The sequence below is a fragment of the Poecilia reticulata genome, linkage group LG2 (assembly GCF_000633615.1).
Source record: "Poecilia reticulata strain Guanapo linkage group LG2, Guppy_female_1.0+MT, whole genome shotgun sequence".
Classification (NCBI taxonomy): Eukaryota; Metazoa; Chordata; class Actinopteri; order Cyprinodontiformes; family Poeciliidae; genus Poecilia; species Poecilia reticulata.
The window spans coordinates 32,997,414-33,015,266 of record NC_024332.1 but is presented as its reverse complement, the minus strand read 5'-3'; the positions used below and the strand labels follow the sequence as shown (position 1 = coordinate 33,015,266).

At 36.0% G+C, this 17,853-nt stretch overlaps 1 protein-coding gene across 1 annotated transcript in view; it reads left to right on the top strand.

Annotated features, from left to right (window-relative positions):
- The first annotated feature begins 3,618 nt into the window (after positions 1–3,618).
- kcnj3a (potassium inwardly rectifying channel subfamily J member 3a) overlaps positions 3,619–17,853 on the top strand; it is a 44,319-nt gene continuing 30,084 nt past the window's right edge. Inside the window, exons 1-2 of the mRNA XM_008403978.2 lie at positions 3,619–5,206; positions 8,730–8,946. Coding sequence (XP_008402200.1) covers positions 4,529–5,206; positions 8,730–8,946 — 895 coding nt within the window. The 5' untranslated portion in view covers positions 3,619–4,528. The remainder of the gene's footprint in view (positions 5,207–8,729; positions 8,947–17,853) is intronic.

Sequence of the window (17,853 nt, the reverse complement as noted above, 5' to 3'; positions counted from 1 at the left end):
AAATAAATAACATATAATTGGGCTTTGTTTATGCCCAAAAATAAATGGTTTATTTAGTAGCCTTAGTGCATTTGACATTTTTATTTTAATAAATTTAGTGAAACAGAAATGTGAAATAAACATCTGCAAAGTTTAGGATTAGTTTCCATTTGTTTTTCAGAATATTATACTTTTTGCCTTTCTGCTCTTTGGAGTAACTGAATGAAGCAAGAAAGAAGTGTAATTGCCCTTTGTTAGACAGCTGACTAGCAGTGTGCAGCAATAGGTGGACAGTGCTGTTAGTCTACGGTGCCTACAGTCCAAAAAAATAAGTTAATAGTTGATTCTTGAAGTATTAATCAATGAAGTCTCTTTCTGCAAACACGCACGCACGTACGCACGCACGCACGCACGCACGCACGCACGCACACACGCACACAAGGAATACAATCTCTATTCTTTTGGAAATATATGACAAATTATTATAAACACTTGAAGAATCAAGTGTGATGCAAAACATGCTAAACCTGGATAATACTTAAAGTTCAACATTATTGTTAAAAGTACTCAATAAACAGAAAGATATGTCAATTATAAAAATTAATTTTACAAAGGGTTGAAAGAACTCTAAATGACAGAAAAGATATTTTTTTTCTATAATCTGATACAAGTAGGAACGAAGTAGGAATAATATCTAAACTGCAAGTACATTATTATTTTCACATTTTAAAGAATGTTGCCATTTCATTTTCAATAATCTTTAGTTCAAAATAAATAGCTGTCACACAGATAACTTCATTTGAAGAGTTAGGAAACTAAGTGAACAATGAAAATGATTTAGTTTCATATTCTGGTTGGTAAATCACAATAAATACATGGCCTGTAAACATATTTAGATGTTTTTTGTTGTTTTTAATTTTTCAAAAAAAGCAAATAAATGTAACAAGTTCAACATTGTTTTTCCGAAGCGTTTGCTTCGAATGACCCAATAAGGAAATACTTACTGAAGCCAAGTCAATGCATTAAATCATCTGTTTCATGAAGTTTATTGCTTTACTTTTTTTTTTGTCAAAAATTTATGCAGAAAAGAAATTTTGACAAAACATTTTTTWAAAAAGCCTTTTGTCTCTATGACTACATTTAGAAAATACAGCAATTAAAAATGTGTTGCTCATAGTGCTGGTTGGCTGGTTGTTGGACAGTTTGAACTAATAGCCTTGTTTTCACTCTGCAAACATAAAAAATGGGCTCTTTCTCTTAATGAGGGCCAGCATGCAGAGATTAGATGACCCGTGTCCCTCTGCGCTCATTATAAAAGCACAGAGTCTTGCAGAGGMGGGATAGCTAATGCTCACCTGGCAATTATGATGGCCCAGTGACTGATAGGGAAATCATTTCCTGTCTGTTCCCCTCAAGAGGGCTGCATCACAGAGCCGCACAGACAGCGCTCTGAGGCATCTCAACTTCTCACCGTCCTGCCATGCAGTCATTCATTTGGAAACAGTTATGTCAGGCCAAAGCGCTGTTTTTAGAAGCTACCGTTCATACAGTGAGGCTTGCTGGGTTCAGACTAGACAAGAAATGTGATGTGATAAACTGCGGGGAGCTGCAAGTGAATAGGGAGGTAGTTTTTTCTTTTCTTTTCTTTTTTTTTTTTTTTTTGCCTGGAACCAGCCTGACTTAGCAGCATATTGATCCTGGTGAGCTCAGACAGTGGATCCAGCAATGGTTGGAAAATAAACAAGCTGCAGTGGACATAAATTGTTTAAATGAAAGATAACAATGATGAGGTGGACATCATGACAAACAAGAAAAAAGGAAAAAAGAAAAAAAAAGTTTTTAAAGAGGCAGCTGGATGGCCTCTTTGGTGTGCCAAAATCTTWTGATTTTGRCACACCAAAATCAAAAGCCACAACAATTTTGAAAGAGTTTTATCATGCTGTCCTGTCTGCATTTTGAGTCTACCATAAAACAATTCATGATAATAATTCAATTAGTAGATGAATAAATTATTGCTTAAAGGAAATTGCTTAAAGGAAATCAATACATAATCTAAACATTTAATCTTCCTTTARTTATTTGAATAAAATATGTAAACATTTAATTTCCTTTCTGTCGGGTGGTGATACACTTAGATGTAGAAAATTGTAACAAAATGTGCTTTGTTTTCTTCCAATTGTACTTTGAATATGCAAATAAGAACTAAATAAATCCACTTTATGACTTAACTGATATAAATACTAGRTTTTAATGCAAATTTCCTACTGCACCCATCAGGGGGTTCTCGACAAAGTGTTAATTGTGCTGTTTTCAACCTCTGCACAATGCAGCAAAAAATAAATAGAGAGCAAAAACAAAGAGRAAGAAGAGATAGATCAGCTATTTATTGTAGAGGAGGTGCTGTTTTGTTCCTCCTGTCCTTCTGTGTTTGACACAGTGTGTGAGCCTGGGCAGTGTGGGTGTATTCCTCCGTGGWTACAATCTTGGTAATATGATGAGTAATTCTAGTTGCAGGTTTTTTTGTGCACCTGGGAGCTAATAGTGCCATTATTTAGTGTGTGTGTGTGTGTGTTAAGTGTGAGAAACCCTCCCTGCAGAACATGTGTAGATATATCAGGAAAATAAAGTGAAGTCCCCTCTGGGAGAGTAGCAGGGTCACTGGAGAATGTTAACACAGGTGACCCAGAAGAATAACCTGTAAACAGGTTTCAGTGACTTGTGGAGAAACCTGTTGAATAATGGAAGATCGATAACTCGCACTGGCTCACTGTGGAGGTATTTATTAGGAAAATAAGGAGCTACAGTGACTTTTTTAAAGGAATTCATACTCCAAGTTAGAACTACACCTCAGTATATTTTGGGCAGAGAGGGGAAGACTTAAAGGAGGAGCAAAAACAGTAATCAGCAAAGATAAAACATAATGCACATGCTTTAATCTAAATCATCCCACTGTAGTTTCTGCTGAGTGGTTATCCAGCTGACGAAGATCTCCCATCTGTTGCACATTTTAAATCGATTTTCTTCATTGTTGCCCTGTGATTAGCTCTGGCCAGCCATCCCACCCCATTCAAGAAAAGCATACCCCCCAGCATGATGCTTCTACCACCATGGTTTTATTGTATTAATAGTGCCTTCAGTGTGATGTACAGTGTTAGTTTTTCAATATAATAAGCATTTTGTATGTAGACTAAGCAGTTCAATTAGACTAAATCGTATTTTTCAACATGTTTTATGGACTCCACACTTTTCATATTTGCTTTTCAAAAACTATTTTGTTTTTTATCCCTTCCCTTCCACATTTGCTGCTTTTTTTTATGGTGGTCTAAAAAATTTAATCCTAATAAAACACAGTGACGTTAGGGTTAAATGAAGTAACAAATTGTGGAAAAGCTAAAGGGATGTGCATACTTTTGCAGGGCATTGGAAATTAACGTGTAAAAGATTATCCTTCAAGATAATGTAAAAGATTATTTAAGTAAAAAAATAAAATAAAAATAATTACATATCAAACTGCCAGAGATCTGTTCATTCAGCAATTCTGCTTCAGTGGGATTTTACATGTTTGCTATATATATATATATATATATATATATATAAAACTGTTAAATGAGGCAATCCCTCTCTCTCCCTTCCTCCAAACTGTGTCTCTATGTGGTACCACTAGGCAACCGTGGGCGCATCACTGGATATGCAAAAGTGCGCAGGAGCCGAGCAAAGAAATCGAAGCAAAAGAAAGGGACGAAAGCARCCAAAAGGAGCATCTGTTGGATCTTTGTATCAGTGGAACAATGAGAAACCCGTCGATGTTCCCATAAGAAGGAAAGGAAAAGCTGCAGGAAAAGAGCCCTGGCGATCGAGCATCCAAAAATGACGACAGCGGGACGGTGATATTATTCTTCTTCCTCTTTTTCTTCTTCTCATCAAGCTCTCTCTATATTTTTTTTTACCCTATGCCTGGAGTTTATCTCATGTGCGCGCAGAGCACAAAGGAAAGGACTGGGAAACCGAATGATCTCCAACGCAGTCGCCAGTGCGCGCAGGGAGGTTTCGTTTAATTGAATCGAATAATTACGCAGAGACGTTTATATTATTTGTGTTTTACAGAGCGCAGGGAGAGAGGGGGGATTTAAGTTTCCAATGAAAACTTACTGCGAGTGCGGCTCCTGAGCAAGTCGGTTAAAGCCTCAGCTTTCAAGGGGGAGAGAGATGAGTGATTCACGACGCAGTAACTGATAAAGCTGTAAAACCTGGACTGCGACTGGCGCGTTTGGATACCTCATCCTTGAGAGTCTCTATTTATTTAATTTTTATTTATTTATTTCTGATGGCTTCTTATCAAGTCATGCATTATTAAGATTTCATGGCTATAGAGAGTAGCAACAGTGCTGTGTGGAGAAAGAGGACAGTAGAAGTCTAACAGGAGGGGTAAAGACATCATACTTTTCCAAACAGGAGACATTGCGCACGGCTGCAGCAACTACCAGACTTTTTTTTTTTTTTTTTTTTGAAGAACACTGAATCCTTTGGTATTTCTTTCTGTCATCGTAGTATGTCTGCACTTCGAAAGAAATTTGGGGACGATTATCAGGTAGTGACCACCTCCTCCAGCGGGTCCGGATTCAATCAGCCTCCCCCAGAGAAAAAGAAGAAGAGGCAACGCTTTGTGGACAAGAACGGACGTTGCAACGTCCAGCATGGGAACCTGGGCGGTGAGACCAGCAGGTACCTCTCGGACTTGTTCACCACGCTGGTAGACTTGAAATGGCGCTGGAATTTGTTCATCTTCATCCTCACCTACACGGTGGCTTGGCTCTTCATGGCCTCCATGTGGTGGCTCATCGCCTACATCAGAGGAGACCTCAACAAAGCGCACAACGACAAGTACACTCCGTGTGTGGCCAACGTGTACAACTTTCCCTCTGCCTTCCTGTTCTTCATAGAGACCGAGGCCACCATAGGCTACGGCTACAGATACATTACAGACAAATGCCCCGAGGGGATCATTCTGTTTCTGTTCCAGTCCATCCTCGGATCGATCGTCGACGCGTTCCTGATCGGCTGCATGTTCATCAAGATGTCTCAGCCCAAGAAGAGGGCAGAGACGCTGATGTTCAGCGAGCATGCGGCGATCTCCATGCGTGATGGGAAACTCACTCTTATGTTCAGGGTGGGAAACTTGCGTAACAGCCATATGGTCTCTGCACAGATCCGCTGCAAATTGCTCAAAGTAAGTGGTGGTACTTTTATAAGGAGCGACATTTCATAGTTTGCTGCAATCTCACGTCAAAYGTTCATGATTTCACAATTAAGAGAAACGAAAGAAAGAAAGAACCAGAGGGGGAGGAAATAAAAAGGAAGAAATCGATATAGAAWGGCCTAAAGATCCATTCAGGGAAAGTTTTTAGGTCATAAATTTGGATGTACATCTTTCAAATGWCAATCATCACTAGCATTGAAAAGTTAACAGTTCAACAATTAAAAGAACAAACAAACAAACAAAAAAACAAAGAAATCTATAGATTCTTTACAAATAAATTTTATTTTTGTTCATTTTGATGACTATGGATTATATTTAATGAAAATATATTACAATATTATAGAACCAATGAAAAGTATACTGTACATTAATGGGCCTGGCTTCAAAATCCTCCAATGTTCCACTAGGGCCTGTTGATCTTTTCCTGCTACACTTTTGCCTTCCACTAAACTTCCCATTAGGATACTAGCAATCAACACTTTGTGAACAGCCAGCTTCTTCAGCAATAACCTTTTTGTGTTTCACCCTTTTCATGGAAGGTTTCAGTAGCTGCTGCAGCTGTCAAGTTAGAAGTTGTTTTTCTTTTTTTTTCAAGTTATAACAATCAAAATGAATATACAAGTGCTTTAAATGTATCAAGTATTTTATAAATCTTTTAGATATTAACTTTATTTTTTTAACTGAATTAACTTTAAAAAAAATGATTTATTACAAATTAAAAATCAGAAAAACGATTTCAACAAGTGAAGCTTGTATAGCGTAGCGATAGGTCCACTACATGCATAGCGATGTATTTAAAGTGAGAGTTTGATTATAATGACTCATAGGTAAGGAAAATCCAAAGTCGATACTTGAGCTCATTTCTAAAGAAGCTGGCTTCATAACGGAATGCTTAGTGGATGGAAAAAGTATGGAATAAATGCGTCCAAGTCATAGAATTAACCACAGCCTTAAGGGTKTTTTGTTTTTAAACAAAGCAAAGCCCAGTCAAATGTCTTAGGGAGAGGTTCGAGAATCATAGAGCATAAACTTATACATTCTTTATATTAAGGTGCTCTTGAACCAGAAGCAACAAAAGATGCATTTAGCTGATCAAGGGTGAATAATACCAGATATGATATAATTGATATATGATATAATTAGTGGCTCAAAGGCCTTTTTGGACAATAGTGGAGTTAGGGTCTGGAGTTAGAGTGTAGAGGCWCTAAATACATATTTCCTGGAATCCAGAAAGAAGTTGYCACAGCAAGTGAAYCAATTTACTCTTTTGTCTGCTGGTAAACTTTATAGAGATGCTGACTTGGCACCTGGCTACACTGCTATTATAGCCAATAACTGTTTTATTGACCATAGTAAGCGTGAATTAAAGCCAACATAAAAAAAGTCCTGCAGTACGAATATTATGTTGCAGGTTTTTTCAAGAATCTAGTCACTGTAAAAGCCCAATCTCCCCCTTTTTTTGTTTTAAAGTTTTGACCGAGTCTGCACTTTCAGCATCTTGCTAAATTATCTCAGAGCTCTTCTGGGAATATGTGGCTGGAGGACCTTCGTTAAATGAAGGGGTACCACACCATTTAAAACTTTAAGGGAAAGTAAATGAGCAACTGAAGTAAAGAGTCACCTGACAGTTTAACTCCAGATGTCTATTGCTTTGTTGGATGTCAATTCAATAGAGACTCACGCTGTGAGCTTAGTGTATCAACAGTCAAAGAACATTTTTCCATTCGCCRCATGTTTCTAATGAGAATCAAGGCGGCATCTGACTTGCAGTTTCTGATCTGCTGCAAAATCCTTGTCACCTCAGAATCTAAAATACAGACATTCCTCAAAACACACAAAAAAAAAACTTTATCAAAGATTAATCAGTTTTTGAAAACAAAAGAGGTTAATGCATTTTTTAATTGAGATTGAGGCACGTGTAAACTGAGATTTAAAGACAGGCTAAACTTGGACTCATTTATTCGTCACTGATTATAAAATGTGTAAAGGAATTATTAGTTGCAATGTGCTGTTAGTGATGGTTTCTCTTATTAGATGATCCCCATGTGTGGATTATCCTAAACAATTCTGTAACTTTATCTTCAATGACTAATATTTGTTACAGTTTCAATAATAGTTGAAAAATATTGTACACTTAGAACATTTCTAGAGGAATTTAGAATACTCTAACTTGGAGTATGTTTAGRCAGTTTAAAACCTTATGTATTTATACTTGTGTTTGTTTAGCACAGAAAGTGAGTTTCAGACAGTATTACCTAATGCGTAAATGACTGAATGTAGTTTTTTCAGATGTAGTTTTTTCACTGGATATCAAATTCAGGCTCAAATTGATGCTGTGAGTGTATAATCTTCACATTACAAAGCTTCTGTATTTAGTATAAATTGAGATCAGAATATAAAATTATGAGGCTAACAAGTAGATTTAGAGGGACCAAGATCTAAAAGCTGTTTTATTCATTTTTATCCTTACTWACCAGATCCACTTGTCTATTTCTGATGGGACACTTGACATATGCCATTGGCAGGGAAACAGGAGATTATCATCAGGCCCTTCACATTTTTGTTATTGTTGGGAACATCACCACTATGTCTGACCATTCTTAAAAGGTTACCAAAGGTGAATCCCTTCCTCCAACTTGTCACTTTTCCTACAAACCAGCAATATGGTCCTTAAAGCAGTTGAGGACTGGTGGCTTAAAGTGCCTTCAGTTTGATTATCATAGCCTCCTATATCAATTTCCTGTTTAAATATTTATCGACTTCTCTGTAAATTGCACTCCAATACAAACATCGTAAGRGCTAAAAAAKAATACATTTGTGTTAGCATAAGAAGGTAAAAARTTTTTGAGGTTATAGTCATTTTAAGATGGTAAAGRTTTTGTCCAGACAGATTGATCAAACCAAAATAACTATGTTTAAACATTTTTCTTTTCAGTCATAACACAACATTTCTGGACCGTGTTGGTTATTACATAGRTACAAAACATCCCAAGCGGGGTACAAAGTGATGGATTGTCAGTGCAAAATGTTATGCAACAAGCTTCATTTTGTATCTGAAAAGTTGGGTGTAAAAATTGTCAATTTTTAATGCGTTTCACAGAGGAGGATCTTTGGTATTGCACCAGTTCACACCTCTATTTTCTGTGTAGTGACTATCAACTTCTCTATGATTAATTGTTGAATGCAAACATGACTTTCATTCAAAGATTAATAAAATAGCTTTTGCATAAAGTGGTTGACTATTTTTGAGATTGGAGKTTTTTTTATATATGCTAGARGTCCACTCCAGTCTTGGCCCATCTCCGACTTGTCGTGAGCTTTAGCTTTCAGAACCAACTTATTTGGATTTTTTACYAAATCAAGACACTAAGCRAGTTAGGATCTGCACTTGAGATGTTGACCTATTTTATTTCCTTTTATTGCAATTTATGTGAGACAAATCTTTCCTTGTCTTTCTTCATGTTGAACATCTGGTGTTTACGTTCTCCTTCAGTCTCGTCAGACTCCTGAGGGCGAGTTTCTTCCACTGGATCAGCTGGAGCTGGACGTAGGTTTCAGCACTGGGGCTGACCAGCTCTTCCTCGTCTCGCCACTCACGATCTGCCACGTGATCGACACCAAAAGCCCCTTCTACGACCTCTCACAAAGGTCCATGCAAACGGAGCAGTTTGAAATCGTGGTGATACTTGAAGGCATCGTGGAGACCACAGGTAGGCGACAGCATGTTCTACGGTCAGCACTGCTGACAAACAGAGACAGAGATTGTTTCGCTAAATGTTGCTGCACACAGAGGAAGGTTGTGTTTTGTAAATTTTTTTATGTGCTTTTGCAACAAATCTGATTGGTAATATTGAGCCATTTCATGAGTGTTAACTGCTCAAATTCAGCTGGGCAAACTATCGTATTTGATTGATTTTCATTTTTGAGGCAAACATAACAATAAGCAGCTAATAATGAGAGTGATTTTCATCTATTAATAAAGAGGGACAAATTAGTGTTTCAGATTTTAATGGAAAAAATTTACTTTTGAACCCCACAGTGCGATTCTAACCATTTTTTTCCCTTTTATTTTAAATGTGATTTTTCAGGGTTCTGTGCTTGGCTGTGTACAATTTCTTTTTCTCATCAGAAAAAAAAAAAAAAAAAAAAATCCATTCCTTGTGTTTGTGCCTGAACACCACTGGCTGCTGTTCTCGGAGGGCACAATCATTTGCTTTTCAGGGTCCCTTTGGAGTTACAGAATTTCATTTCCACGAGACTAGTGATGGCRCGAGTAAAACTCCTCTATACGCTCATTTTAAAATTCAATCGTTTATTTGACACAGTTGATAATAAAGTGGCGCACACGGAGCTCCTTTAGTGTTATAACAGTTGTAACGGACCACTTCAGAGGAAATGCAGCATATGGAGATGTGAGAGGATGGTAATTAGCRAAGCAGGCGYGTCCTAGAGATGCATGATGGGGATGTATTGCAGTTTTATTAAAGTTTTATCCTGGCTGAGTATGATCTGACACATAGCGTGGCCCTGCAGCTCAGGCCATGCAGTATTTATGCTGTATCATTCTGCTGGGACCAGACATATTAGAGAAACTAGGTGTATGTTATTAAATTATACTGCACAGTGTCGTACGTTCAGAGTGGAGTTTTTGATTTATCAAAATGCGTTTAGGTCAGTATTAATTCAGATAGAATAAAGAATTAAAAAAATAAATATGGCTTGAAAAGATATTAAAACATTTTTTTTCCCATGAGCATATTATTGTTACCACTACGCATCATGTCAGGGGTTCATTTGTGGATTTAAACAAAGTTTTATCAAATATTATTCAAAAACTTAACCACTGACCTCTTAATGAGCCACAAATGTTTACTTCTTTATCGGATATTACTGCCATAAATTAGTGTTTTTTTGTGTCATAAATTTAGGGTAATTTACAACTGTTGTCTAAAAACCTTTTCAGTGATATAATCATAACATTTTGGTTATTATTATTTTTATATTATTCACCACTCTCATTTTCTTCATTCTTCAGTCTCACTTTTTTCTATTCTAGTCAAGTTTATTTCTATATTTCACATTCCAGATTAATGTAATTCAAACTGTTTTACATTAGTGTGGCATCATACAGGCATCATTTATAAAACAAGCAATTACTTTTTGCCAAATGTCATCATCAAAATCATCAAGCAGTTACATATCAAGCATGTTGTCTAATGTTTCACTTGCTAGTGATCAAAGGTAAAGAGGTGGTTTTTAAGACTCRATTTAAAGGAACTCAGTGTTTCAGCTGAGGCGAAACAAGAAGAATACCCAAATAAACMATTTTTGTGATTATAATTATTCAAAACAATCCTTTGTGAAAAAGTTATTGACCCCTACACTGCRATGTTTATGGCTCAATCTTTGTGACAACAACTACCACCGAGCAGCTCCAGGAAAGGTTGATAACTGCTCTACGTTCTCACCACTGTGGAGCCCCAAAACGTTAGACAGARCTCAGACCATCTCCAGACTGTCTTTRGTTCTGATCTATTTTTGAATTTCTTTAGATCAGGAAGTGATGTGTTMTTCTTTGAGATCTTTCAGTCTACTTGATATTGTCTGACAGGTTTCATTTATTTTCTTGATTTTACAGCTGGCCCGGGTGTGGCTTGTGACAATTAGACAAAAATATAGTTTATCACTCACAATTGATAATTTAGTTAAGCAGGGCAATTAGTTTCCACAATAAATTGAGGTTCTTTCATACAGCTTTTTTCAYRACTGCAAAGGGCATCACTACTGATGACAGAGCTAAAAAGTTGGAGTTTTGTATAATCATAAAGTTGTGTATAATCATAAGTGCTTCTGAAGTGTAAAAGTGATTGATTTATTAAAGTACTTTTTATGGCATGTGTAATGTTTATTATAATATTGTAATGTTGTATGTATTCCTAGTGTAAAAAAAAAAAGAAAATGAGGTTCCATTTGAGAAATATATTTATAGTAAAACTTAATTTAATATCAATGATTAAAGTGATATTTAAATACACCTTTGGTTTAGAATATCATGAAATCTGTAATTGTGGAATTGGTGATTTAATTCAGATTTAATGATTCATGGGCCTGAAAAAAGTAAGAGACAAGGGTTTCAACCTGTTTTGAATGACCCTTGGAGAAAATCTCCAGGAATGTGAATAGTGTAATTAGCACATATTTTTAAATAATAGGTCTTTATTGTCATAGATGTATGTGCTCTCATGTCTTTTCTCCCAAAAAAAAAACAAAACATCTGAACTTCAGAGCAGCTGCAGTCGTGTGAAAGTTGGTGGAAATGCTGATGTAGAAACAATCTATAGTTAAAAATTGATGTACAGTGAAAGTCTGAATCCTTCGTCGCTCTCATTTCTGGCCAATGTAACTCTGTTTCCATGGCAACCTCTCCTTGAGTATTCAGGATTGCAGCGATGCACTAAACTTAGATATTTTTTTTTGTTTCTATGGTATAGGAATCATTACACAGTTTCAGTAATGAATAAGGCAAATGTGCGATGCTGAATATGAAATAAGTTCGCTGCCTCAACAATGTCGCCTGTTATTTGTGATGATCCTGTCTGAATTATGAAAAGCACTCAGAGGCAGTGCTGGGCCATTAAAAGCTCACCAAAACAGGTGATACAGCAGAGAAAGAATGAGATAAAGCATTTATGAACCCTGCTTTCTGTCTACAAGAAGAAAAAAAAAAGAAAAGCTGTGCAACTAACAGTGTCACTTGTCGAAAAAAATGAGCTAAAATACTTTTATGTAGCAGAGTTTCACCATCGCTTTCTACTGGATGCCAAATGAGAAAATATTTACATTGTGACATGGGAACCTTTTCTCCTGGAGACTGCAAAGAGTAATAATTATGACTCTTTCTTTCTCTTTGCACACAACAAAACATAGGAGAATGAAAGAACTCTTGAGTTGTCACGCTATGAATAAAAGTCAGAGGAGAACATAATCTCACCTCACCTCCATGATCACCAGTGTGTGCTACATTTTCCAAATGAGACCTGACAGATCATATCTTCACCTAAAATAACAGCACCTGCAGCTTTGTGACAGACGTGCAAAYGTTATAACAGGAACATAAAAGGCAGGCCCTGAGTCAATGTTAACTCAAAAAGATGTTGGAGAGTAAATTATATTAGTAGGATCCAACAATTTCAATCTTTACAGTTAAGTGTTACRAATTTGTAAACTGAATTACCTTTAAAGTTACACATGGTTATTGGGACAATAAAAATGTAGATGCAGCATCTTGCTTTTTTGGGGCTTTTTAGAAAGACATATGACATCTGTTACAAAAAATCTYTTTTGTTGGCAATCTGTTTTTCTTTTTTATAGTTACCATCCCTGTAAAAAAAATAAAAAATAGGAGCAAGCAAAGTTTGCATATTTAGAATTTTTGTCATTATTTTTCATTAATTTTAACAGTTCAAGCCAAAATTCGACAAATTCCTTGTGCATCTAGATTTATTCTAATAGGATATGGAAGAGGCATCTCCAAAAAGAGAATAATACAATGTTAATGTAAAAAAAAAAAGAAAAGAAAAGAAGTATATGAATACATGAATAGTTTTGGACTAAAGTCGTAGCTCATGGTGGTGTTTTTTTGTCATGTGTTATGGATTACGTTCTCATGGAGTCTTATCTGTATTCAGTCTGCTCCTCTTCTGCTTGCTGCAAAGTTTACTTTTTAATCATAAGAGACTACCTAATGTTTATTAGCTTTTGTTTGGATAGTAGCTGGTGCTGGTGTTCTTTCCATCATCTCCATGGATGGCATCAGAGTCTCAGCAGTATCCAGACAGCTTTGCTTCTGACTGTTCTTCCAGAGTGTGAATCACTGACTTAGCTGCAGTTGTTTGGCCTTGTTCCTTTTTTTTTTTTTGCTTTAGTAGCTTTTCTTCAGGCTCCAACTTGAGCTGTTTTCTTGTTGAATTTTACTTGCTTGTCCTCCAGATTTCCATTGCACATTTATGAAAGGTTGTTAGGGGGAACGATAGCTGTGGCATGTTCTTGTTTTGATGCATTTAACCTATTGCTTGAAAAGCCTTCAGACCTTCTGGTATTATGATATGAAATTAATGACTAATGGCTGAATATACTCTCATATTGGTGGTTAAGTGCATGAGTTCTGATGTTAACATAGAGGACTTTCTATGCTTGAGCCACACAGTAGAAATGCAGTGTGCTTCATGATCTAGTAGTATATATTTTTTGTGTGCAAACTGGACTACTTCAACATCTTTTATAAGCTTTCAACCTGTTGCTCTTGGCTGAGTTTTTAAAAGAATACCATTGATATTACAAGACCCTCTTATGTAGTATTTCCATGTTTCCACCAAGCCCAGGGTTAATGACTGATACCATTAATGTAAATAATGGCAGTGGCAGCAAAACATCGCATAACTCTCGACAGAATGTTTAAGAGCTCCTGGGTTTATTAATCATAGGCATGTCAGATTTTATATGTGCAGTTCATCACATTGCTTTGATGATGTGATTCTCAGAATAATAATACAGGGCTTAAGTGCTGTAGTAAAGAGGTTTGCACTATGTAAAAGAGATGCAGTGACCAGGCTTTTACTGACTGATGCTGATTTCCAGTTTTCTTTAGTCCATCAACTCCATTAAAAGAACGTGCTGGTTTTTGATGCATTCACTTGCCGAAGGAAGTGGGATTACTTCTCAGTTTTGTGTTGTACAGTTGAGAATGAACAAAAAGTCATGAGGTATTAGAGATTGTCATTATTAATTTGACAAAAATGTGCCAGAACACAAGAGTACTCTGTGACACAGTACGCACCAAACGTAATCAATTTGAAGAAGCACTTTTTGCGGCTGTCACCTGAAGTAATCCTCCGCTGTATTACCTCATCAATCTCTTACTTCCTAGTGGAGAGTTACGGCCCAATCTAAGCAACATTTCAGTTTCATGAGGTTTGATTTGTTTATTCACAGCTCGTTTTAGATCCAACCACAGAATTTAAATTGGAGCTCGGGCTTTACCACTCATATTCTCTCTCTTTTTTTTTTCTAACCATTGCATCTTAGAGCTGAAGAGGTTTTGGAAATAATAAATATCCCTGGTGGAGCAATGGCCACCATCTATGTGCATTTTAACTGTTACAAGTTAATATCAGCGATTACATTCCTGAAGTTGTGAAAAATAGTGTTTGTTTTATTAGATTTAGTTTTGGACAATATTAGGAAGACCCTTCAGGGCATTAATGTCTTCACAGTAATGAACTGAACAAAGTGATGAATCTGTACAGTTCTTTGTCTTCTCCAATAATCTGCTTCTTAGAATAACTATAGATGTCATACATAAATTATGGAACAAATTTGTCGCTCATTAAACAATCAGGACTGCATCAAATCCATCACTTTTCTGTAGCTGTTTAATCTTGCTAAGGGTGTCAGAAAGCTGAAGTCAGCCGGTAAGAGGMAAAGTTCAACTTTGGAGGGTTTTGAATCTTTAGGCATTTCAAAGTTCGATTCAATCATGAGTCAATTCGCGATAGTCTCCACATTCTGAACAAATTAACAAAATAATGACCCCAACTTCTCTTTTCATCTGTAATTTAAACAATCCTTCTTGGTGATCTGCAGTTCCTGCTATATTCTGTTCAAGCTCATCCATGCGGGGATGAGCTTGAACATCCTGATTAACCATTCTTATTTGATGCATGCAACAAACTAGCAGCCATGCATCAGAAAAAACTTGGTCATAGTAACATACGACTCTGTGGGCAAAAACTGTCCACGCATCAGATGTTGGARCTGTCCTACCATCTTTTAGTCACCCTGGCACCTGGTTTTGGGGGATTTTCCTGTTAGAGGTTGGATGTCAGCACAAAATTCATGATTCTTGACTACTCTATCCAGATCCTTTGCAGTAGAAGCTGCAACTAACTTTGCTATTTGTTTCAATATTTCCAAGTCGTAGAGGAACTTCATGTTATGTTGTTCTTCTGGCTAACGACAGGAGACAGAACATCTATCTTTGGGCGAAAGTGCATCATACCCTTCCTTATGTTTGTTGTGTTTCTTAATATTTTTATTTTAGTGGTACACAGCTTATATATGGCCTGTGCTCTTATGCAATTTATTTAACTTTCGGTGCTCATGGCCTTGTCATGCGGTCAGGATAAACTTTTTGGGTGTCCCATTATTTGATCCAGGGTATTAAACTGACATTGAGCTAATAATGAATTATTACATTTGTTAATCAGTTTAAAATTGTCCATGTTTGCATAGATCAAGTAATAGAGTTTATCATCCGTCCCTAAAAGTTAGACATGCATCCAATTCATTATGGGGCAACACAGGGACACAAAATGATCCTTTCCCTCACTTAAGTCAAACGTACCTGCATGTCTATGTAACGTAGGAGAAAACCTGACTACTCAAAGAAAACCACTCACATACCTGAGAAATTCATTTAAAATTAATCTATTTAATAGTTAATATAACTTTATTTTTTAATAATTCATTTCTTTCATTCTTCAAAATGTTTCACTAATCCTAGGACAYGCTCACATATCCTTCTGATTTGATTTCTGTTTTAGATTTTAGTGATTTAGGGAGAAAAAGAGCACGTATCTATAAAAAAGAAAGATAAAAAAATAATAGATATTATGGTTTAAGCTCATAAAAACCCCAAGTCCACATTTTCAGGAGATAAGAATTTAAAACTAATTGTAATACATATCTAATGTATTACTTGACTGTAACTCACTGCAAAATGTTGTACCCTTTATTCTGATAAATGGATTTTACTGGAAACATGAGACTGGAAACAACCATTTTTAATAGTATTATTCAAAATAATTTCCCTTTCTTGCATTTTTGCTSAGTCACTCACGATTGAAAGATTAAAATAATAATTTCCAGCTCCAAGGTTAATTAGATAGTTCTTGTGGATGTTCTTTGCATTTGTATCTTCAGCAATAAATACATTCCAAGAATTAAAATAACTCATTTTTATATCAAAGTTAGCAAATTAAAACWTTTTATTTACATACTTTTTTTTAAAATCAGCTGAGACTATGAACTGTTTCCATTGATAACTCACGCCTCAGTATAACAGCTCTTAACTTCTCAGTTTCTACACATGAAATCCTCAAACCCRTTCTCTCCCATTTCACCTCAAATCATCCTTGAGTTTTAAATACCTAGTGGAGGTCATATTTGTCCTGCTTACTTGGAAAGTCATCTCAAACTTAAGCCAAATGTCATCAGCCACCACCAATGCCAACACCACCACTGTTTTCATTTAGACATGGTTTGGATTAATGAAGCTCATATTCAATAATCTGCTCAGTTGTTCAGCAATATGTTGTCCGTTGCCACATCTCGCTAAAAGTATTATCATTAAAGGCACTCACTGATTATGTTGATGTATTTGTAAATGAACAGGAGTCTTTAACAGATTTACGTACATTGATAAGAGAATGAATGTTTAACTTACATGTTGTAAAATCTTTCTTTTTAAAGAAATTACTGCTGGGAGTGGAAATCTGTGTTCTCTGCTTACGATAATGCACAGGTAGTCTTTAGGTATGCAGGTTCTTTACTCTGATTAGCTCTATGTGTGTGTTGATAAGTAACATTTCATAGCCTGGACTTCTGCTTGTTTGGGGGTCTCACTTTTGGTCAAGAAAAAAATTACTTTTAAAACATTACTATAGGTGAGGCTGAAAACTTTTTACCATTTCCTATCGTTAAAGCTAATCATTTCAAGGACAAAGTACTAAAATATCTGTGCTGAAGTCCCACAACTTATTTGCCCCACTTTTATGTAACTCCGATTCTATGAGTTATCGGTGCAATATTTTATCACCAATTAAGAGATCAGATTAGTTGGAACAATTTAGGACGTGGTCACTCATGCAAACATTTTGACTCAATGCACAGAAGTACTCTAAAGGAAGCGATGCGATTAATCGTGCCTCTGTCCCATTTTGTTTCCACTGAATATTGAATCTCGTTGAATATTTCACATGCTGTTGTTATTGTCAGCAGACTTTTGTCTCATAAATTGATGCAGAGGAAATGGCTTTAGCTTCAGTTTTCAATGCTCTTGGTGATGGATTTTATTGTTAAATAATATCTTTCACTGACTTAACTCAGGTTTTGTTTCACAATTTGACAAAGCTCCTTTTAGAGTTTTGTATATCCTTATCAACATCATATCTAACATTATAATCTTGGACTTTTAATTATTTGTTTGAACATTTCTTATTTAGTGTAGGATGACAATATACTGTATAATTATTTTCAAATAAAGAATTGAGTGATCAGCTTTTTTTTTCTTTTAAAACACAAGTTCCAAAATAGGCATTCAAGTTTATGCATACAGTCTCATAAWCCTATAAATATTTTCTCTTAGCAAGCTGCAGAAAAATCACACTTGTTAATTTTTTTTGGTGGATATTTGACCACTCTTGCATAACTTTTTGGATTGATGCTTTTATCATCTAATCCAGAGTGTCACCCTCCAATGAAAAAAAACAAAACTTTGTGAGTATAACCAACAAACTCAAGCCTTCCATAAACTGAAAGATGCTGGAACACCAGTAATT